General features: G+C 42.0%; 1 protein-coding gene across 1 annotated transcript in view; it reads left to right on the forward strand.

Moving 5' to 3' along the window:
• The first annotated feature begins 4,197 nt into the window (after positions 1 to 4,197).
• Positions 4,198 to 21,597, forward strand: part of PLEKHG7 (pleckstrin homology and RhoGEF domain containing G7) — a 56,745-nt gene continuing 39,345 nt past the window's right edge. Inside the window, 5 exon segments of the mRNA XM_077111596.1 lie at positions 4,198 to 4,254; positions 6,375 to 7,005; positions 7,255 to 7,324; positions 7,854 to 7,876; positions 19,440 to 19,567. Of these exon segments, the coding sequence (XP_076967711.1) occupies positions 4,251 to 4,254; positions 6,375 to 7,005; positions 7,255 to 7,324; positions 7,854 to 7,876; positions 19,440 to 19,567 (856 nt within the window). The 5' untranslated portion in view covers positions 4,198 to 4,250.

The following is a 21,597-nucleotide window of genomic DNA, read 5'->3' on the forward strand; positions in this document are numbered from 1 at the left end:
ATTTTTGGATATGAAACACATGCCTAGAAAACTTCATTGAATAAATAACCCGAAGATGTCAATTCAACAACATATACTGAAATATGAAGATACTTTGAAATAATCATTTAACCATGACATTATTGGATTCTAGCAACCCTGAAACCTACAAATTATACCTCTTTTCAAGAATTAAGAATATATTTTATATATTTTTTTAGGAATTTGTTAATTCAAAGGCATATATTGGCCAGCAGATCATGTAAACAAGCAAGCAAGCTGAAAGTAGTCTTTTAGCACAGACGCTTTTTAAAAAACTTTTTGCTGAAGCAAACAATGCATAAACAGAAAAGGGCACACATCATAAATGTACACGTGAATAATTTTCTGCAAGGAGAACTCATTTAGGTGCCTGCACCCAGAGCAGGAAATCAAACATATTAGCAACCCAGAAGCCAGACTCCGGACTTCCAGGCAGTACCTCTCTTCAAAGATAAAAACTACTGCCCAACTTCTAGCTCCATAGATTAGCTTTGCCTGTTCTTAACATTCATATAAACAGAATCACACAGTCTGAACAATATGTTTGTGAGTACAGCAAATTTTCCTTCATTTTCACTGGGGAATATGTTGATTTATCTGTTCATAATGAAATCCTTCTGAAATGGGCATTGAGGTTGGTTCCAGTTTGAAGCCATTATTTACTATGCTGGTAGAAGAAATAAAACTCTGCAAACACAATGATAAATAGCAACATACATTAGCTTCAACGTCAGGGAAACTGTACAGAGTGGTGGAGGCTACAGCGACATATGTAGCATTTGCCCTGTCTGAAAAAGAGACCCAGTACTCAGTTCCAGTCCTTTGATATATATGGCAGCGTGGGAATATGAACACGGTGTTGTCAGACTGGCTGTTTAAAAAGAAAATAAAAGCCTGCAATCATAATCGTTCCAGAAAAATCTCTCAATTTTTAAAGTTGGATTATTATTTTTTAAGCTGGAGAGTCAATCACAATCCACCACTTACAGCCTCAGCTCTGTGCAGTCACGATACAAAAACAGCTTGTCAGCCTTTGTACATTGCGTGGGCACATCCCAGGTGGCTTTCTGTCTAGCCATAACTTATTCCAGCCCAGTAACCTGGGCAGTAGGCAAACATGCTGAGTGAAGCTGCCCCCTCTTAAAGAACTGGGGAGAACCTCTGTATGTCACACTAAGGAATATAGGGTTGCCCTTGCTGCACCATATTTTGGAGGAGGAGCTTCCCCCAGAGATCAGCTTTCCCCCAGAATGTTCCCTCCCCATCCAAAATGCTGCCCTGCCCCCTCTTTTCCTTGACAAAATAGATGGAGGTTGCACCTTTTTTTCCTAATAATCCTTTGCCACCTTTCTGGAAACTCTATTTTCTTATCCAAGTTTCAACTAGAAGTTAGAAACCTGCATTGGTATCAAATATTCCACTATCACTGCCCTCTGGGGGAGCCAGTTTTACAGTCACGTATACATGAGGGGACTAGTAGATACATTTGATCCTCCTTCCACAAAGCTAAAGCTAAAATAGTTGGTTCATTTTCTTTGTTCCCCAAATGAAGCAATTCCTTTCTCGACAGCTTTGGCAAGAGCTCACACTATATTATGCTGGCTCTGTCCTGGCAAAAATAGAGACGTACCCTTCATGTTCCAGTTTGGATTTGGCAGTGGTGACGGTCAAGTCATTTTTCAAAACTCTATATAAATGATGTTCTAATAAGACCAATATTAGAGAGTTAAGGACTAATATGAAGGTTATCACAAGGACAAGATCTATAATTTAGACCTTTTCCTTTTTTCTTTAAGACAGTGGTTCTCAAATTTTAGCATGTGGAAAAATCACTTAGATAAAGAGACAATGACAATTAAAAACAATACATGAGGGCGAGTCACAGTGGCTCAGCAGGCAGAGTTCTCACCTGCCATGCCAAAGACCCAGGTTTGATTCCTGGTGCCTGCCTATGCAAAAAACAAAACAAAACAAAACAAAAAACCATACATGATATCCTGGACTGAATCTAATAATGGAGGAGAAAAGGCCTGCTTTAGTTTATTAAAGCTGCAAGAACACAATATACCAAGAATGAAATGACTTTTAAAAACGGAATTTATTAGGTTGCAAGTTTACAGTTCTAAGGCCATTAAAATGTCCAAGCTAAGGCATCCAGAGAAAGACACCTTGATTCAAAACAGGCTGATGGGTCTGGAACAGCTCTGTCAGCTGAAGGCACATGGCAACATCTGCTAGCTTCCCCTCCAGGCTTCCGGTCTCAAAGGACTTCACCAGGGGGCGTTTTCCTTCTGCCTCTCCAAAGGTCTCTGGCAGTGTGGGCTCTAAAGCTCTTTCTAAAATGGTTCCCTCTTTAAGACTTCAGTAAGCAACCCCACCTTAAATGGGTGGAGACACATCTCCATGGATACCACCTAATCAACAGGCCCATCCACAATTAGGTGAGTCATATCCCCATGGAAACAATTTTATCTGAAGGATTCCATCTGGGCGGGCCATAGTGGCTCAGCAGGCAAGAATGCTCGCCTGCCATGCTAGAGGACCCGGGTTCGATTGCCGGTGCATGCCCATGTTAAAAAAAAAAAAAAAAAAAAAAAAAAAAAAAACCATTCCATCTAGCAATATTAAATGAAGATTAAAGAACATGGTTTTTCTGGGGTACACAAGAGTTTCAAACTAGCCCAAGGCCCAAAAGGACAAGAAAATTTGAATATAGACTGAAAGTTTTATATTGATATAGCAAGTTCTTGAACTTGCTAACTATACTCAAGGTAGGTACATCAGTGTATATCCTAGTCCTCAGGAAATATTCATGGAAGGATTATGTGTTCAAGGAGCATGATGTGTACAACCTACTCAAATGTTTAGAAAATTGATAAAGAGGTAGATAGATAGATGAATAAACAGATTGATAGAATGAAACAACATATGGCAAGTATTAAAATTGGCGGCCTGGATATGGGAATGGGGTGGGTTGGAGTTCTCTGTTTCGGTTTTATATCATCTTTGCAACTGTCCTGTAAGTTTGAAATTATTTCAAAATTAAAAGTTTAAGAAAAAGGGAAAGAATGAAAAAGGAAACTCTAGGAGTGTTAAAATACAGACTCCGAGCTCTCCCTCCAGAGTTCAGAAAGTTGGAATGGGGCCTGAGAATTTGCATTTCTAACAAGCTCCCTAGTGATGCTGGCATTGCTCATCCAGGGACCCCCTTTTGAGAGCCACCAGCCTCAAGAAACCCTTAAACCCCATTCCAGACTTTCTGGATCAGAGATTCTGGAGACAGACCCAGGAATCTGTATTTTAATGATTCTAAGCAATGAGAATTTTGGTAAATTAGACAAATTAGAGTTTGTTTGAACTTGTTTTATATGGAGCTTCTAGAAATATGGTTTTTTTTTTTAAATACTGCATATATTCTCAAGAATGTATGAAATCCGCTACCTAAAACCCAAACAAAGGCTTTTTAGGGTACTGCCCTAATGAGAATGCAGGCATATACAAATGCTTCTCTGTTCCCCTTTTAATTATTTGTAAAGTTAACACTCACAAATTTGTCCTTAAGTACAATGATTACTTCCTCTATTATTCAATGCTTAAACAAGGAATTCCATTAATAAAGTACACCAATGCAAATTTTTTTTAAGATGTGAAGAAAGTAATGATTCATAACTTTAGGGAAAACAAACAGAATAGAAACCTAGAACTAGCTCACTAAACCATCAATGGATATTACTGACAATCTTAAGCGGAAGTAAAAATCCATATTTGCATCATTTTTGTACTGGCTCAGTAAAAACAAAGCGTGTGCCTTTCTCTTAGGCTGTCATGAGAGTCTGAACTTGCTTCCTTTTAGGCTTTTTCATAAACAAATAACTAGAAAAGTTTCTAGGGAGAGGAGGGGCTAGTTGTGCTTTTCAGCTCGCCTGGGGATGCGTGCCAGGGTCGGGGAGGATCGTTATTGGGGGAGTGGCACTGCTGCTCCCTGCCCCTGGCAGCTGGCTCTGCCTGTCGCTACGTGGATGGTCAGCACCCACTGGACAATGTCTTCGGGCCTGCCACCCCACAGGTAGTAAAGGAGACCTCTCTCTGCTCTCTAGGCTTTATTCTTGCACTTTCCATCTGTTCAGACCCTGTTGCTACCTGCTTTGCTTCCAGATCTAATTCAAATCTGTGAATCATTAATCTGGGTGGTTTAATTTCAGGTGCAGGGAGATGGCGTCCCCACCAGTATGGGTGAGTGTTTGCTGTATCCTTCAAGCTTGGCAAGGACAAAGCTTGGTGGGTTTTCTTTATAAGGATTGTGTATTAATTTGGTCTTTTATGGAACATAAAGGAAAAAATAGTTAGCATGAATGGATTTACTATTAATTTTTAACTCTTTACCAGATTGATGGGGCTGGGGGGGTGCTGAGTCATACAGGGGTTCATGTGGGGAGGGCCTCCCGAAAGCCTCAGCCATTATCGCATTTAATCCTGTGATTAATCAAAAAAAAAGAAGGTATTTTTGATGCCCTTTTATAAACTCAGGCTCAGAGACCGACAGGGGCACACAGTTTGCCCCCTGGGTCACCCCCCACCCATCTCACGGCAGGGCCTGCCTCCACCCCAAGCCCTGCTGTATTTAGTTTGTCCAGTTCTGCAGTGAGTTGTGTCAGCAGGTACCATTGCCTGCCCCTATGCAGTTCCAGGGTATTTAAGACACTGGCCCATGAATAATACTTAATAACCCTTACATTCTATCAGATGCAAATATCCCTGTGCCGGGACAGTGGGAAAGGGTCTCCTAACCCCGCAGAAGAAGAGAAAGAAGGTGAAAGCAACAGGTGGAAAACCCAAGGATGAAGGATTTTAATCCATCTATTATGCAAGTGCCCACGTAAACATACTGAATTCCTTTAACATTGTTGCTACCCAAACTGGGACACCCACATAAAGGAGAAAAATAATAGAATGCCCTGGGGGTGTGCGTGTGGGAAAAAACCCAGGGAACCCCGTCCTCAGCCCAGCCACCTGCTTGCTGGGAGAATGAGGAACTGGCCCCTGCATGGAACACCACGTGTTTAGGGCCTGAATCTACCAAATGCCTGTTTTCATCCATGGTCAGAACTGGCCTTGCATCCTACTCCAGCCAAGCTGGTACCAGCCTTCAGAGGAGCAGCTGGGAAATGCGGATCTAAAAACAAAACCCACTTCAATCCCACTTCAACTAAACGAGAGTTTCCTACCTGATACATCCCCCACCCTCCACCCCCAAAAGGTATCTAATGCATTTCATGTCTGCATGCGATGTTCTAGAACACTGAGTCTTCAGTTCAAAATATTAAAGCAAACCCAACATTAAGAATTTCAGATTTCCTTTTAACTCATTCCTTGAAAAACTCTCGTTTAAAATCCAGTACTTGTTAGTTTCATTTACTCTTAAACCAGATGAGACTCAAAGACTAAATACATGAAACCTTAGCGTCCCTAACACCTATGTTGTAACATTGTCATGACAATGTCAAAACATCGGGCTCCTCCTCTTTACTGGAAAGTCTGTTTAAGAGTCTGTTCATTATGTCCGTTCACATGGTTATAAATAGTAGGCTTTTGGACTTCTAAATCTGAACAGATTAGGAGAAATTAAAGGAAAGGGGCTGCTATCTGCAGATGCACAAGTTATAATGAGGAGTGATGAATGAAAATTAAGGAGACCAGCAGTGTGGCACCACTTACTGTGAGAGTAAACAATTATATGCTATAAAACTGGTAACACTTTTTTTCCCCCATAGAACTATACTAAGCATAATAATCATGGTATTTCAATGCAGTACTATAGTGATAGCCAAAATAACGAGGCCAAGTCATTAGGAAAAGTTCAATTGCTTCTCAGCTTTGTCAGTGTTAAAGTTGAGAAAGTAAATAATACCCTGGAGAAAAAGTTTTGCTAAAAATGTTGTAGATGCAATTAAAATTATATAACACTAAAAAAAAATTGTTAGCTATCCTTAAAACCTGGTTATCTAAACATGTTCAATTCCCAAGGCTTCCAGACAGCTGGGTTTTGCTTTAGGATTAGAGGCTTGCTAAGATTTCTGTTGGAGATCTCAGAATATATGCTCAACTGCGGGCTCATCCAGGTCTGTAATAATCAAGAGTTGCCTTTTATGCAGTAATTGATGGGATGGGTAAGGATTGATGCTTTCTTCACATGGCAAACTAAAACAATGACTCAACTGCTAGAGTTTCCAAGTCAGCATGAGATAAGGTTGGTAGAGCTACCTGGCCTTTTCCTAGCTCCCATGAAGATTTACACGTTTTCATTCAAAATTTCAGTCACGTTTTTTTCTCATCCTCCTTTTCCTCATTTGCAGCAGATTCCACATTCTGTTCCTCCTCACTAAGAATGCAAAGACCAGCTGGTGATTATCTTAAACAGGACAAAGAAATATCAAGAGAAGAGTTGCACTTGAATGTGTGAACTGAGTGGCCTCAGTGTGGTCTAGAGAACAACAACTTGGACAGTGTCCCCTGGAAGCTTCCAACAACGGATGCCCTTGGCTCCACGGGAGACATGGAGTCTTCCAGCCCAGAGCTGCGGCCCCAAGGCTGCGGGGCGTCTTCCTGGCCCCAACGGCGGAGTCTGTCAAGGAGGCACGGTGAGAACCAGGGGAACCTTCTCCAGTTTGAACGGCAGGCCCCAGGCCGCATTTCCACCTCTCCCACTCTGAGGAGACTAAGGAACGGTGGCTGTGGGACCTCCCACTCGCTGGAAGTGCCCTCCTGGGGAAGCCAGAAGGACCCTGCAGGTTCCCCATGTTATCTTTCCAAAAGTCCACCTGGAAGCCCAAAGGATTTGTGGCGCTCCCCGTCACCCTTAAGACTCAGCTCAAGATTGCCCTCTGACCCGGGTAGGGCCATCAACACACCTGACTCAGAACCCAAAACTGGGCCCTGTGACAAGCACACCTTACGCGGTGATGAGCTCGCCCTACCCGGGGACGAGCACGCCCTACGCGATGACGAGCACGCCCTATGCGGTGACGAGCACGCCCTACCCGGGGACGAGCACACCCTACGCGGTGACGAGCACGCCCTATGCGGTGACGAACACGCCCTACCCGGGGACGAGCACACCCTACGCGGTGACGAGCACGCCCTACCACGTGACGAGCATACACTACCTCATGACGAGCACGCCCTACCCGGGGACGAGGACGCCCTACCCGGGGACGAGGATGCCCTTCCTGTGAGTCCGCCTGTTGATGAGGGGTCCCTTCACCAGACCTCGCCCAGCCCCTCTCCACAGCACCCAGGTCCTCAGGTAACACAGCACTAAGCCTGCTGCCTTTTATCTGGTGCAGCACACAGCAAAATAGGGTTCAGGGTTGCCACATTCCCCCAAGGGTCAGGTTCTATGGTGGGAGACAAGCACAGCATGTCCCTGTTGAGAGGCTGAGGGGACACACAGTCTTTAGGACACACTGGCTCTTAAGTAAGAGGGGGAGGGGTACAACAATTTGGAGAAAAATGAGAATGAAGGTTTAGCTCACTTTCTTGTATATCCTTGAAGGCACTCTGAGAAAGGGCCCACCAAGGCCAGGCTGTAGATGGTGTCTCAATGGAAAGTGCATATATCTGGAAGACAGTGTGGTTTAAAAGAAGAGAAAGAGCAAATTATTAAAATGTCTAATCCCATCCTCACCCCTCACCCCCACCCCCCGCCCTCACCCCCCAAAATTAAACCTTTTAGCTGGGAGAGCTCATTGCATCTCCTTTCAAAATGCCTGCTTTGATGTTTGGGGTGGGTTTGAGAAAGACTAAAATATATTTTTCTATTACTGTTATTTCAGGGAGAAGGATCCTATCATTCCAGGTGTGTATGTATTTACTTTCTCCATTGCTGTGAAATCTGTTCACTGTTTACTTTTAAATCCTCATTTCTGTTCTGACAGAGTAAACCTGTTAGTGTATTAATCAGCAGATTCTGTTTTACAATACCAGATTCACTCTTCAAGTTTCTGAGTGGAAAAAATCTTAATTTCAAGAGTCCCCTTTTACATGGCCGGTTGCAGTTTGCTGGGACTTTGGGGGACAGGATATGGCAGCCACAGGCACTCATTGTTTCCATTTTGAAATGTCAGTGATGTGGCCCTGTGGTTTAATTAGCGTCCACTTAGTAACCGATTTTGTCAGGTAGAGAAAATGGAAAGGCCAGAGACATTCAACAACATTTCAAACAGAAATTCAGAGGAAAGGATAATCGGAACAGGATGTGCTGTTTAAATCTCGGATGACCTTTAAATGCCTGTCATGATGGAGTCTGCCCTTATCTAGAGTGCAGGTGAGTTGTGTCACTTCAAAAACTTGCCCTGAACTTTCAGCATGCCCCAGGTTGTGTCAGCAGGTTTGTCACATCTCCCAGGGATGCTTAAGAGTTTCTTTGGCAGCAAGGGGAAGATCCATGCTCAGTTTCATCTACCCGATATTTGGATGGGCTGGGAAATTGGAAAATCCTCATTTCATTTGGAAAGTCACAGAGCGGTCCTCAGGGAATTAGCCACTGTTTTATTACAGACCCTCAATTCTCAAGGACAGTTTGCAGTTTATAGAGGATGAGATCATCTATGCAGGCTTTGTTGATTTTAACCCTGCTTGACCTAGACAAATGAGCAAAGGTAGAGGATATTTACAAAGCCATTTTACTATAAAAAATGCTATGCAAATTATTGTAATACTGTATCAATTAACAGTTGCTATATAACAGACCACTCCAAACCTCAGTGGCTTAAAACAACAACTTGTTATTATTTCTTATCAATCTAATGTGCCTGCTGGGAGTCTGTTGATCTTTGTGGGGCTCAGCTGGGCAGTTCTGCTCCACATGTCCTTTATGGGACTAAAGGCCATGCTGGGCATGAAGGGAGAGTTTAGAGAGAATGAGTGGAAACATGCAAGGTTTCTTGGGGACTAGGCTCTATACTGGCACAACACTCTTGCCTCATTCCATTGGCCAAAACAAGTCCCATGGCTGAACTCAGGGGCGGGAAATTATATTTCACTTTCAGTGCAAGAGCACTGAAATGTTAGAAGCCAAGGGTGTGGATTCAGGGATTGGTGAAGAACGGGGCCACGAATGCAAAGCTTCTACAGGTGCAAAACAGACTAAACCTCGAAGAAATAATCTCATCCAAATGCATCAGAGAAAGTGAAAAAAAGAGTAGTTTCAGAGAAGGATGATGAGATTTGTCAGATCATGCAGGGTCAAATAGGATGTATGGAAATTTTATTCCAAAACCTAAGAACAGTGTGAAACCATTGGATGGTTTGATATGATCAGTTGGATGACAAGAGTGGACTCAAGCAGAACAATTAGAATATTCAGGATGAAAAGTTGGTATTTTGGGCTGTGGTGAAGGGAGTGGATTAGAAAGAAGTATCCCAGTTCAAGAGATCCCTAGGGGATACAATCACCAGGACTTGATGAATGGTGGGCTATAAGGGGCAAAGGAAAAGGAGTTGTAAAGGAAGACCTCCAGGCTTCCAACTTGCACAACTGGGTGGCCCATGGATCCATCCAGTGATCTAAGTAACCGTGGAGGAAGACGGGGGAAGAGGGTGGGATGGAGGTCTCAACTCCAAGTTTGGACATGTTGGGTGTGAGAACCTATGGAACATCCAGGGGAGATCTGGAGTACAGAGTTGCTTAAAGATTGTCTTGGCTGGAGATAAATATTTGAGAGATTTCATCAAGGAATGCTTCCTACAGAAGGTGAAGTTTTAATCCAGCTGTAGTAGTAAGATGGAGATAGCAGAGATAAAGGCAAAGTAGCAATGATAAATGGTAGGCCATTTGCAAAAGAGAGCGTGAAAGTAATTTTAGCTACAAGCAGAAACTTTGTGAGGAAATGACAGAAATACCCTCAGTAAATTCAAAGGGACAGCTTGGTCAGAGGACTTGAGACCTTTTCAAAGCTCTGTAGGGTTCAAGGTGTCACAATCACATAGTATAAAATAAAGATTACAGAACGTCACACAGGGAATTCAAGAGCAGGTTATCTGCTGTTTGGCAATGACTGCAGATCATTCCATATTATTTATCAGAACAGGACAATACTTGGCAAATAATAAGCAATGTTTGTTGAGTGAATAAATGAAAGACTTCTTAAATATAATCATAATCTGTGAATTAATATATTGAACATTCATATATTACTACCATTAAAGAATAAGTAATTTTTCATCAGTATCAGAACACTCAGTCAGCTCTTTTTTAATAAAAAACTTCATCTTAAGCATAGGCATAAACAGATAACATCTCTGCCACAAAGATCCTCGGTCTGTTTCTCTTTGCCCCCTCCCTCTCTTCTTCCTCGTACCAGGTAGAGTGTTCACACCAATATCAAAAAAGGAGTTCCGCATGAGACTCCACTATCCGTCCCGATTCTAGGGGCTTTACCTCACACAGCTTTTGCCTCTTACATAGTATAAAACATGGGTAAACAATATAGGTCATGGGGCAAATTAAGCCCACCACCTGTTTTTGTAAATGAAGTTTTATTTACACAGCCACACCCATTCATTTCCGTATCCTCCTTGGTTGCTTTACACTGCATGGCAAAGCTGAGCAGTCGCTGCAGGGACCGTATATCCCACAAGCCTAAGGTATTTACAAACTTTATAGAAAAGGTTTGACCCCGAGTATATGCAGTTAAGATATGCTTGGCTCTGTGGCTGTCAGTCAATCACCACAACCTTTCTTCACGTTGTAGAAGAGACATAAAGCCTTTTCCAGAAATACTGATCCTTCTTTGGATAGAGTGTTTTAACACATGGCCTGACTGTTGGGCAGGCTCTTGTAACTGAGAAGAACCCAATCTACTCTCAGTTGTGAAGTCAGCCGAGTGTTGTCTTTGATTCAAGTTTTTCCCTGTGAACTGTTTTCCACGCTATCATTCCTTTTCTCTCTATATAAAATTCCAGTGAATTCATACTCCCTCCAGACCTTCTCCTAATGCCAAAATATGTCCTCAGAAAAAGTACCTTTACCATTCATTCTTTTTTTTATTTAAGAAAACAGACAATACACCTAGAACCACCAAAAATGGATCTTAGTTTACTTAACCATACTCGTATTTAAATAAAATATCCATATACTCATTATAAAACTGTATTTGTGCAGTAATTTTCATAAACCAATTTAAAATTAAGGCAACAAGGAAAAATCTACAAATTCAGATAGCAAAGTTTTTGAATTCTAAATATGAAACACTAACTTAGATACCATTTGATCAGCTGTCAAAACTGGGTATTCTCAAAATATCAAGTAGAACGTTCTTACAAATTATTTATATTGCTGTAGTAATGAACTATGTTACTAAACATTTTCTGATTTTAGGAAAGTATAAACATACAAATATTTTTACAGTCAACATATGAAAATCTTAACCACCTAAATGGATATCTTAAGTTAGCTTATCCATAGGCATATTTTAAAAAATATCCTAAGTAATCCCTGTAAAGCCTGTTTGCACAATTTATTCTTACTAAAGTGAGGAGGACTTTAGAGTTAAGGCATGTCTGGTCTAGTCATCTTGCCAAGTAAAGTGGCTATTCCTCCCTTTGGACCTTATGAACACCTTCTCATAGTACCTATCACACTGTATTGTATTTCTTAACTGCTCCCCAAATTAAGAACTCCCTGGAAGTGGAGACCATGTTCTGTTCATCTTTGAACCTCCAGCACCCAGTACCAGCTACAGTTTATCTCTAAAAAATATTAATATAAGGAAAAGAAGGATGGGAGAATGAAGCAGACTGACAGGCTGCAGGCTTACAGTGTTAACTTATCTATCCCCTAATGAATTTGCATTTTGACAGAAGGCATGAATTGAAACCAGGCAATGAAGCTGAGTTAATGGGATTTTAAACATGAAGGAAAGTAGGGAAGTTTTTGGACAAGGAAACTTGCCTGGCAGTTCATAAATTTTGTCATCATGGAAAGGGGTCAGTCCCACCTAATAGTCAGGTCAGCCCTGAAGCTGAGAAGGGAAGTGCACATTCCACATTTCTATGAGAAGGAAGAGTAACTGTCCAGAGTTTAAGAGGAAATAGGAAGAAAGCTAAATTTATTGAAATTAGCAGGTAGGTAACATTGGCCTGAAAACCAAATGAGCAGGTATTTGAAAGTCTGTCTCAAAGAAGACACAAGACAAGAATATTGAAAGCCAGTAAAACTTTCCACAAAGCAGGATTCATATGGGATTCCCTTGGTGAGGACCATAACCTGGTACTAAGGACTACTGAGTCAAGCTCCCTGGTGTTCAGTCTGAGCTCCACTTCTCTCTGGGAACATGACCTTGGGCAACTTGCTCAACAGCTCAAAACCTCAGTGCTTCATCCATGAAGTAGAGACAAATAGTACCCATTTGAAGACATTTGTGAGTATAAAATAATATAACTCACATATAGCTACTATTATTTTTAAGACATTCATTTATTCATTCAGTGCTTCCTGTATCCAAGTCATTGACTTATTCTTTCTAAAATATGTTACCTCAGATTAAAATTGTCAACCACAGGAAGCTCATTCGATGTGCCTGAACATTAGGTTCAAAATAATTTTATATTCTCAACAGAGTTGTGTTTAAAAAACCTGTTATATACCTAGCACTGTCTATAAAGTCTAGGAAATAATAGAGAGGGAGAAAACTCTGTCCCAGCTCTCGGGAACTTAAAAGCATTTTGGAAAGGTAATATGTGGAGACAAATAGGTGGTATATAGTTAATTACTCAGAAGACAGGACTGCAGACTCAGAGAATCAGGGAAGGCTTCCTGATCATGGCATAGTTGGAGGGTACAGAGTGGAGGGACAGATTTCTTTCATATTAGGAGCCATGTGCTATTCTTCCAGTGAAATCAGCTCTGTAGAATATAAGCTCCATGAAAGCATGGGCTTTGTCTCTTTTATCCACTGCTGTACCCAAGTGCCTAGAACAGTACCTAGTATAAGGTAGCTGCTCAGTAAGTCTTTATGGAGGGAAAGAAGGAAGGAAAAGAAGAAAGGAGGGAGAGAAAAAGGAAAACATGAAGTTGAGTGGTTGATTGGGTAGTTAGGTTTGGACAGACCAGGTAAGGGAATTGCATTGTACCATTTTTTTCGTGTTTAGTTTCTCCTCCAGCTACTTACTTGTCTCCTTCCACCTCCTTCCAACCCCTTCCCCATTTTCCTTGTTTAATGCTCATCTCTTGAATGTACCTTGGATACCAGTTAATACAGTAGCCTAGAAAGAGTTCTTCTGGGCATTATTGGAAACTGATTTGGGTCTGTGAACTTGTGTGCACTCCATAAACATTACTGAGCCCAAAGAGTCACAGGACAGGGTGGACAATGTGTAAAACAGATTGTAAAACAGATTGTTTTACACATTGGTGAGGCTCCAAACGGTGGTCTCCAATCTGTATCAGGGATGACTCTTCCATTTCTTCACTCAACATGTATGCAGTAGCCACCAGGTACCAGAATATATGCTGGATTCTGAGTAGTGAGCTAGAGGCTACTCAACCTTTCTGCCTTCTCAGTCAGGTTTCCAACAAATGGACCTCCTTGGTGGGAAGTTGAATTGGAAACTGTAGCAAAAATTCAAAGGAAATCTAGCCTCCGATGTTCTGGAGCAGCTAGAAGGAAAACTCTGAGATGATGGTATGGTAGCCCATGACAAACTCTGGAATCTGTCCTGTAACTACTTGTTGAAGAGTGCTTTGAAAAGTATTGCTTTTTTCTTTCTTTGCTCTGTATATATGTTATATTGTACAATAAAAATTTTTTAAAAATTCAAAGCAAAGTTCCCAATAATTTTCTAATACTCATATTAGAAAAATATATCCCTGATTTGACCAAGAGAATTACTGTTCAGTAATTGACAGCATAGTTGTCATTTCTCTGTTGATTATTTTATAAAGGGAAGAGTGATTAAAAAAAAAAAAGAATGTTACTGATGCTTAATTTGCTCTTCCTGTGTAAACAACTCTTCCATATAAGCAAGTACTTCAAATTGCATTGTACTATTCCTTGCATCAGGTAAATCACTATGATCCTTAAAATAAAACATGTACCTTTTCTAGTCACAGAATGTCTGGAAAGTCTACTGAAAAAGATACCTTTACCATGAACTTTTACCATCAGACAAGCATTCTAGCTTTAAGGAATGGTGCCTGATAGATCTACCTGCTAAGAAACCATTGGGCAGTTTCATAGCAGGGGAAGGGATAAGAGCATGCCTTATCCGAATAACATAGTGCCTTCCACAAGATTTTATACCATTAACACACACATATCACTCTAGGACAGTGACCATCTCCCGTATTCTCCAGGATTTTTCATTGTTTTCCTTTAAAACTTGTACCTGGGAATTAATGGCCAGTAGTCCTTGATCTGAGCCAACTGAAGAGAAAGAATCTGTAGAAAATGTAAATGACGGATTAGTCATATTTCTAAAAGAATGAACTTTGATTCTTCTTCTTCAAACATTTCTGCCAAGATAAATGTCACCACTACTTACTGCCTCTACCCACTTGCCAGCAAAGGGGAAAATGAGAGCAGTGCTTCTGAATCCTCCTCTCACAGCCATAAGAGATGAAATGGTCTCACTCACCACTCTCTTTTTCCACATAAGGAAACCAAGACTCAGAGGAACAACATGGCAAGACCAGACATAATAAAAGACACAGTTGAGAGTCAGGCCCATGAGTCAAGTATCCTTGTCACTAAATGTTTTTGTCCCTGGTATTGTGGGGCTACCATCACAAAGTTCCACACAGGGTGGCTTAAAGCAACAGATGTCTATTCTCTCCAGTTCTGCAGGACAGAAGTACAGATTCAAGGCATCAGCAGGGCTGCGTCTTGGAGAGACGCTCCAGGAGAGACACCTCCCTTGCCTCTTCCAGCTTCTGATGACTCCAAGTGTTCCCTGGCTTATAGCTGCATCATTCCAATCTCTGCCTCCATCTTCAAGTGGTCTTCTCCTCTTTCCTCTGGATGTCTCTACTCTGAGTCCCTTATGAGGGTACTTGCCACTGAATTTAGGGCACCCCCAGATAATCCACAGTGATTTCACCTGGAGGTCTTTAATTTAATTATATCTGTAAAGACCTTTTTTACAAATAAAGTCACATTCAAAGGTTCTAAGGATTAGGACATGGACATATCTTTTGGGGAACCGCCATTCAACCTACTATAACTGCCCTATTACCTAACAAAGTAGCCATCATAGCATCATTTTTAAAAATCACTTTTGTGCTTTGAGATGTTTTAGAATACCTTTTCTTTTCTTTATATTTGCAAGCTTTTTGAGGTCAAATCTGTCAGGCACTATCAGTGCAACCTTACATGAGTCCCTTCTTCATCCCTCTAAAGCTCAGCTTCATCAACCCTAGAATGAGGACAGCAATTTTCATTTCATAGGCTGCTTGGAAAAATCAGTCTGATCATGCATGTAAATCACTTGACTAGTGCCTAGCAAGATCAGATGTCCAGCCAATGCCAACTTTAAGTTAGGATGATATGCACCAAGACCAGCCTATTCCTACAAAGCGTACGCCCTGAAGTGCTGAGAGACGCGCTTCCACCAGAAACTTTTCTGCCACTCCTGTGCAGGCACAGCCTCATTGTTGAGTGGTGACGCACAGCTCAGCAGTGGGGGAGGATTCCCTGGATTTTCTGAATTGTTGCCGTCACCAGCCCACACCATGGACCTTCAGAGCTTCAGCAGAGGACAGGAAGAAGAGACGTTCTACTACCGGCAGGGAGACGAGGAGATTATTCCAACTACGATGGGACTAGTCCCTTCAGACCTGACCGGCTTGGGGCAGCACAACTCAGGGTCAGTGCGAGTGTGGCTGTGTTGGGGTATGTGAGTGAGAGAGGTGGGGAACTGCAAGCCTGAGCGGCGCGGCAACGTCTGGGTGAGGCACCCACTTAAAAAACCTCCTGGGTCCAGGATTTTGTCCTATAGCAAAGGACCAGAATAGGCAAGCAGCAAATCTAAAGAATGCTTTCCCCAAGAATACTTGTTTAGTTGTGTTTTTCCAACAAAGAAGGGCAGTATAAAGTTGTACTGTGCTTACATAGCAAGGATGGTTTGCCAGCCACATCCCAAAATGTTGCATTTATTATTAGTTCATTTCCTATCTGAATCTCCCTGTGAGGAAATCAAATACCACAAAATCTCTTCCCTCCCCTCTTCACTTAGGACACCACCACCCTTCAAAGACACCTTTTTCTTATGGGGAGGGAATATAGAATTCTGGACTTAATGCGATGATCCCCATGCATTGGGTCATCAATCCAGAGCTGGATGGAGTGACCCTGCACACATGCCACTGTTTATAAGAAGTAATCCTAATATTCAGAGCAGCAAAAATTGGTTCCAGCTACCAACTACCCTCCTGCATGAGCGCTATCTTCAAAGTCTTTCTGAATTCATTGCAACAACTTGCATTAATATCATTAACTAAAAGATCTGAGCAACCCCAGCTGGCACAGACTAACCAAGGGTCAGAAATCTAGTCCACTCCCAGGCATGGGTGGAGCAGGGGCACATTTTTCACACCAATTCATGTCTTTCTGTGTTATTGGCTGCAGATGGTCTTTCTTACTGTTTGCGTATGTCTCTGTATCATCACACTGTGGTTCTTAATATTTTTATTCACCTCTGCCCTCTTCCGATGAATCTAAACATTTCATGCCAAAGATATTCTCTTTTATGCCCTCCCAGGGCATGGCCACCTCTCCAGGATAAGCACCCGGGGGTTTTGAATGTCAAGGAAATAAAGCCAAGGTCATGGCCCTAGCCCTGTGGAGTCAGTTGTCTTCCCTCTGCTCCATACAGGCAAATTAAGCTCCAAAATGTAGCCTCTATGCTCCCAAATGGATGCCTTTTATCAGAAGGTACTGGGCAGAGGGGAGAAATGAATAGGGGTAATTTAACCCCTATTAATGGGTGGAGAGACTCAGATTGCTTATTACTTCTGTGTATAATTATGGTTTTATGATCCAGAAAGGAAAAATAAATTCAATTGAGGTCTGTCTGACCTATATCATTCTAATCATTTCACAAGCTTATTTGAATTCCTACCCTGTGTAAGACTCTATGCTAGTTGCTTAGATTCTGTGCTATATGAGGCACAGAAAAAGCCTTCAATGAAATCATTATGGAATAAAAAGACCAGTTGGGGGCAGAGTAGTGGAGGTGAGAGATCTGACTCAACCTGAGCAGATCAGAAAAGTCTTTCTGGAGGAAGAATATTTAAGCTGGAATTTAGGGATGAATGTGAATTTGCCAGGCAGAAAAAGTGGGGAAAACTACCAGTGCCCAGGAACTGATGCATTAAGTGCAGAGTAGTTTAAAGAACAGAAAGCAGCTAGATATTGCGGGAGTATCAGTTCTGCTGGAGTTCACGTTAGGAGATCACAGCGATGACTCTGGGTATGTGCAGGATTGGTTATTGTTCCATTTATTTGAAAATATTTATTGAGCCCTTACTAAATTACAAGGATTTAGAGCTGGAGTTCAGAGCTTAGCCTAGTGGTGGCCAGGGATGACTAACCTCTTTTCCCTGCCAGTAGTTTTGCCTTCCCTGAGGCAAAGATTCTGAAGAATCTTAGGAAACTACCAGACTAACGATTCTTATCAGATAGTGTAACATCTAGAGCTCAAGTGCAAAAGAGTAGATTTTCTACCAAAATTTGCTGAGAAAATTATATTTCTCATTCAAATTATTGTAATTTTTCCAATCCCAACAGTGGTTCAGTCCCTTCCATCCTTATCACTACCAAATATCATTGTATTCTCATTATATTCTTCTAGGATCCTTTAGTAACTTTCTTTTATGCTTAAAGCTTCCATTCACAGTGTCCAAACCAGTTCTACTTCATATATTTTAATGGAATTTATGTTTTATAGTGTTCATTAATTAGAAATTCTTAAACAACTCTTTCTACCATTCATACTTAAAAACTGCAGAAGTGTTTCAGCCAGAGGCTGAAATTTTAAAATAATCTTTAAAACCTACAGGTAGCAAAGGCCTATGTCAAGGTACTTATAAATCAAAATCCATTGTTTTTCAACTCTGGTGGGCACCTGGGAGCCTCATAAAACTCCAGGTGCAGAAGCCATCCCTCAGATCTACTGTACCAGAATCCTCAAGGTTGGGGCCTGGCCCCAGGTGTTGACAATACATTTCCCAGGCTGTTCTGATGACCAGGTTTTGGTAAGCAGCATGATGAGCCTGTCAGGGCAGGCACACTAGGAAGAGAGAGTGCACCAGATCCAAGCATGTAGAACTAGGAGGAAAGAGAAGAAAGTGCAGGCGTAAAGGTTTCTGTAGAAAGCCAGAACCACGGGGCTTGGCAACAAAGCACAGTAGGACATGAGCAGTAGGAAGATAGAAACATTGGAAGAGCAAGAGGAGGATAGGGCAAGGGAGACTAACAGGGCTCCTGGCACGGCCCAAACCATCATATCCAGAGAGAATAACAAGAGCTGGCTTTCGACTGGCAAATGTATAGCTAAGATTTTGTTGATAAAGACAAAATTCTTCTGTATACAAAGGGACCCATATACCAAGATACTCGGTTTGTATAAAGAGAATTTAGAGGTTAGATTGGTCAACAGATAGAATGAATTACTTTTCACATCCCTCAGAATAGACTAAAGACATATGTGAACAGTTCTTATGGGGAAGCTACGGACATTTCTATAATTCTGTGTTATCAGGTAGGTCCCAAGAATGGCCGACTCCTTCCCACTTTTGCTCCTCAGCTGCAAAAGCACAAAAGATGCTTCTTAGGGATGCCCAGTGCCTTTGGAGCTGCTCCCCAATAGGTTTGATATACAATCATTTATTTTGTAAACAGTCAACAGGAAGTTTCATGAAATGGGGTAGAGGAAAGGAAAAGGTACAGCTACCTATTTTCCAACTTCTCCAATAATATTTGTCTCATTTTACTCTGGGAAAAATAAAGGTGCTGACTTTAAGTCCCCTGCCTAGGAACCCTAGGGGTGCTTGCAACCAAAACTATGTGTCCTGCTCATCTCTGAGATGGGGTATGCAATTTGCAAAGACTTTTGCATCTCAGGTCTTCCTCCTAGTTCCTTCTCTGTCAGAACAAGAAGGGTGTGTTAGTATTGAACTCTTCTGCTTTGCATTAGTCACAATCATAAATGGTCAATAAGGCTCAGAGAGGTGGCAAGTAAATGTAGAGGGTATGTGTCACCACACCTCTTCTCCTGCCTGGAGCCTAGAGTGGCCTCTGAGTCCTCCTCAAGAGAGCAGGCATCAGGGGTGAGCAGCCACTTCCAAATGACCAGAAATGGTCTAAAGGAGGAAACTGCCTGCCTCCCACCCCAAGCTCTCTCCCTTTGTCTCTTGAACACAGGTTCTACGAGCATAGGCGAAGTTCCGTGGTGCTGAACCTACCTGGACTTGAGGTGTTCCCTGGAGACCTTCTGGTGTCAGATGGGGCTGCTGATTACCTGTACCACCCACTTCTGCTGTTGAATTCAGGTCCTGTCCATTCATACTTTCATAGCATGCCTGCTGTGGGACAGATACTATAATAAGCAGGGTATTTTCAGAATGTTTAATAACTAATAGTACACATGTTCTGACCAGTCAACATAGATGTCTGACAAGTTAGAACAGAGACTAGCCCTCAAAAACTGGAATGCACTGCATGTCAGCCCTGGTGCTGGGCATTCACTTTAAGGGATGAATACAGGGTTGATGGAATCTTTGGAGCTCAACCTTGGTCAGTCTATCAAACTGGCTTATGATGGGATGGTTTATGGTAGGATGCTGTAAATGTAAAGAACCAGTCCTTTCAGCCGCCAAAGTCCTGTGACTCTTAAATGAATTGTGTAACATCTTTAACACCATTTATTGATTTCTCCCCAAATGATGGGGGAAAGGAGGCTAAAATATACTCTAGTAAAGAAACAGGCCAATATTACCTTAAGGCAGCAATAGGACACCAACATTTAGGTTGAACCTTGCTTCATTCACTCATCTGCCTAAATATTTCCCTCAGAATGTCTCCTTTTCCAGTAATTCCCCCCCAGCCCCAGGACATAGTGCAGGTGCATCAGTGATGGTGGCCATCATGGAGCAAATGTCCTCTCCGGGCTAGTGGACACCATCCATATCGTTCCTGTACAGCTGACCTCCCAACCTGGTCTTCAGCCTCACGCTGGTGCCTTCAGGCCGGGCTTTGCCATGTGGAGGCAGTGGTGGCAGTAGCAGATTAGTGTCTGACTGAGAGAGGTGGCTTTGGGAGTGAGTCTTCTGTGTCTTCCTCTCCAATGGACAGACGAGAACAGTTGTGGTGTTCAAAGAACATTCCGCATGTTTCTGAGGGTAGGCAAATCAAAGCCCTTGATAGCTTAAAAGGGACTTAAAGATTATCCATCCCAGTGTTTTTTAACCCGGTTTTGTTCTTAGCAGAGCCATTTTTACGAAAGAAATGGGAAATGTGAATCTAGTCTATAAAACAGATACAAGTGGAATTATAAGCTGGGGTGGGCCTAAGAGCTCATCTCTAAGGCATCCCCCAAAGCTTAGGACACTAGGCAACATGGCTTGGAAACCACCAAACTAGACTCCCTTGTCATTCACAATGTGCAAAGTAAGGCCCAAAAGGAGAAGGGACCTACCTGCACTACCAGCTGGTTGGTGTCAGAGGAATGGAATCAGGCTGGTCCAGTGTCCAGTCCACCTGTCTGCATCAGCCACCATCGTATGTGGTATGTGCAGCCGTCATCTTCTGTATATGGAATCCAGAAGCCACCAGGGAATAAATAATTAATATTTGCATAGCTCTTCACTCTATAAATCCCTTTCACAACTACTGTCTCTTATGATATAACAATCCTAATGAACAAACCAAGACAGGTTCAGCAATCTGCTCAAGGACAAGCCCCTAGAAATTAGAGCCAGCTCCAAACTCAGTGTAAGTTCAGTAGAGGTCCGTAGATATCTTATGATGCTTAACCATTTCTGTAAACCAGTTAACAACTGGAGTAGAGGTACCCCAAAGACTGGTCCCAGGCCAACCCATTCAGCATCACCTGGAAACTTGTCAGAAATTGAAATCCTGCCCCCTCCCCAACCCTCACCCCAAGCCCTACTGAATCAGAAGCTTTATAGGCGGGACCCAGAAATCTGGGTATTTTTACAAACCATTCGGATGATTCTGTTGCATAATGAAGTTTGAGAAGGAGCATGCTAAGAAACAAGATCTTAATTGCTGTATGACATTTCTGGATTGCATTAGTTATTATTTATTGTGTGTTTTGCCTCATGGTAGTTACCACAATACAAAATATGCAACATCCTCCACCCTATCTTACCATTCCCTCTTCTCAACAAGTTTAGAATATAGTTCACATAACCCAAAATCATGTTCTAAAGAACTGCTTTATAAGCTTTGATATGCATAAAAATCACCTAGAGCTGTTCTTGAAAAAAAGATATTCTGATTGAGCAAAACTTAATATTTATCCAATGAAGGGTTAATATCCAAAAATTTAAAGAACTCC

The sequence above is a fragment of the Tamandua tetradactyla genome, chromosome 7 (assembly GCF_023851605.1).
Source record: "Tamandua tetradactyla isolate mTamTet1 chromosome 7, mTamTet1.pri, whole genome shotgun sequence".
NCBI lineage: Eukaryota > Metazoa > Chordata > Mammalia > Pilosa > Myrmecophagidae > Tamandua > Tamandua tetradactyla.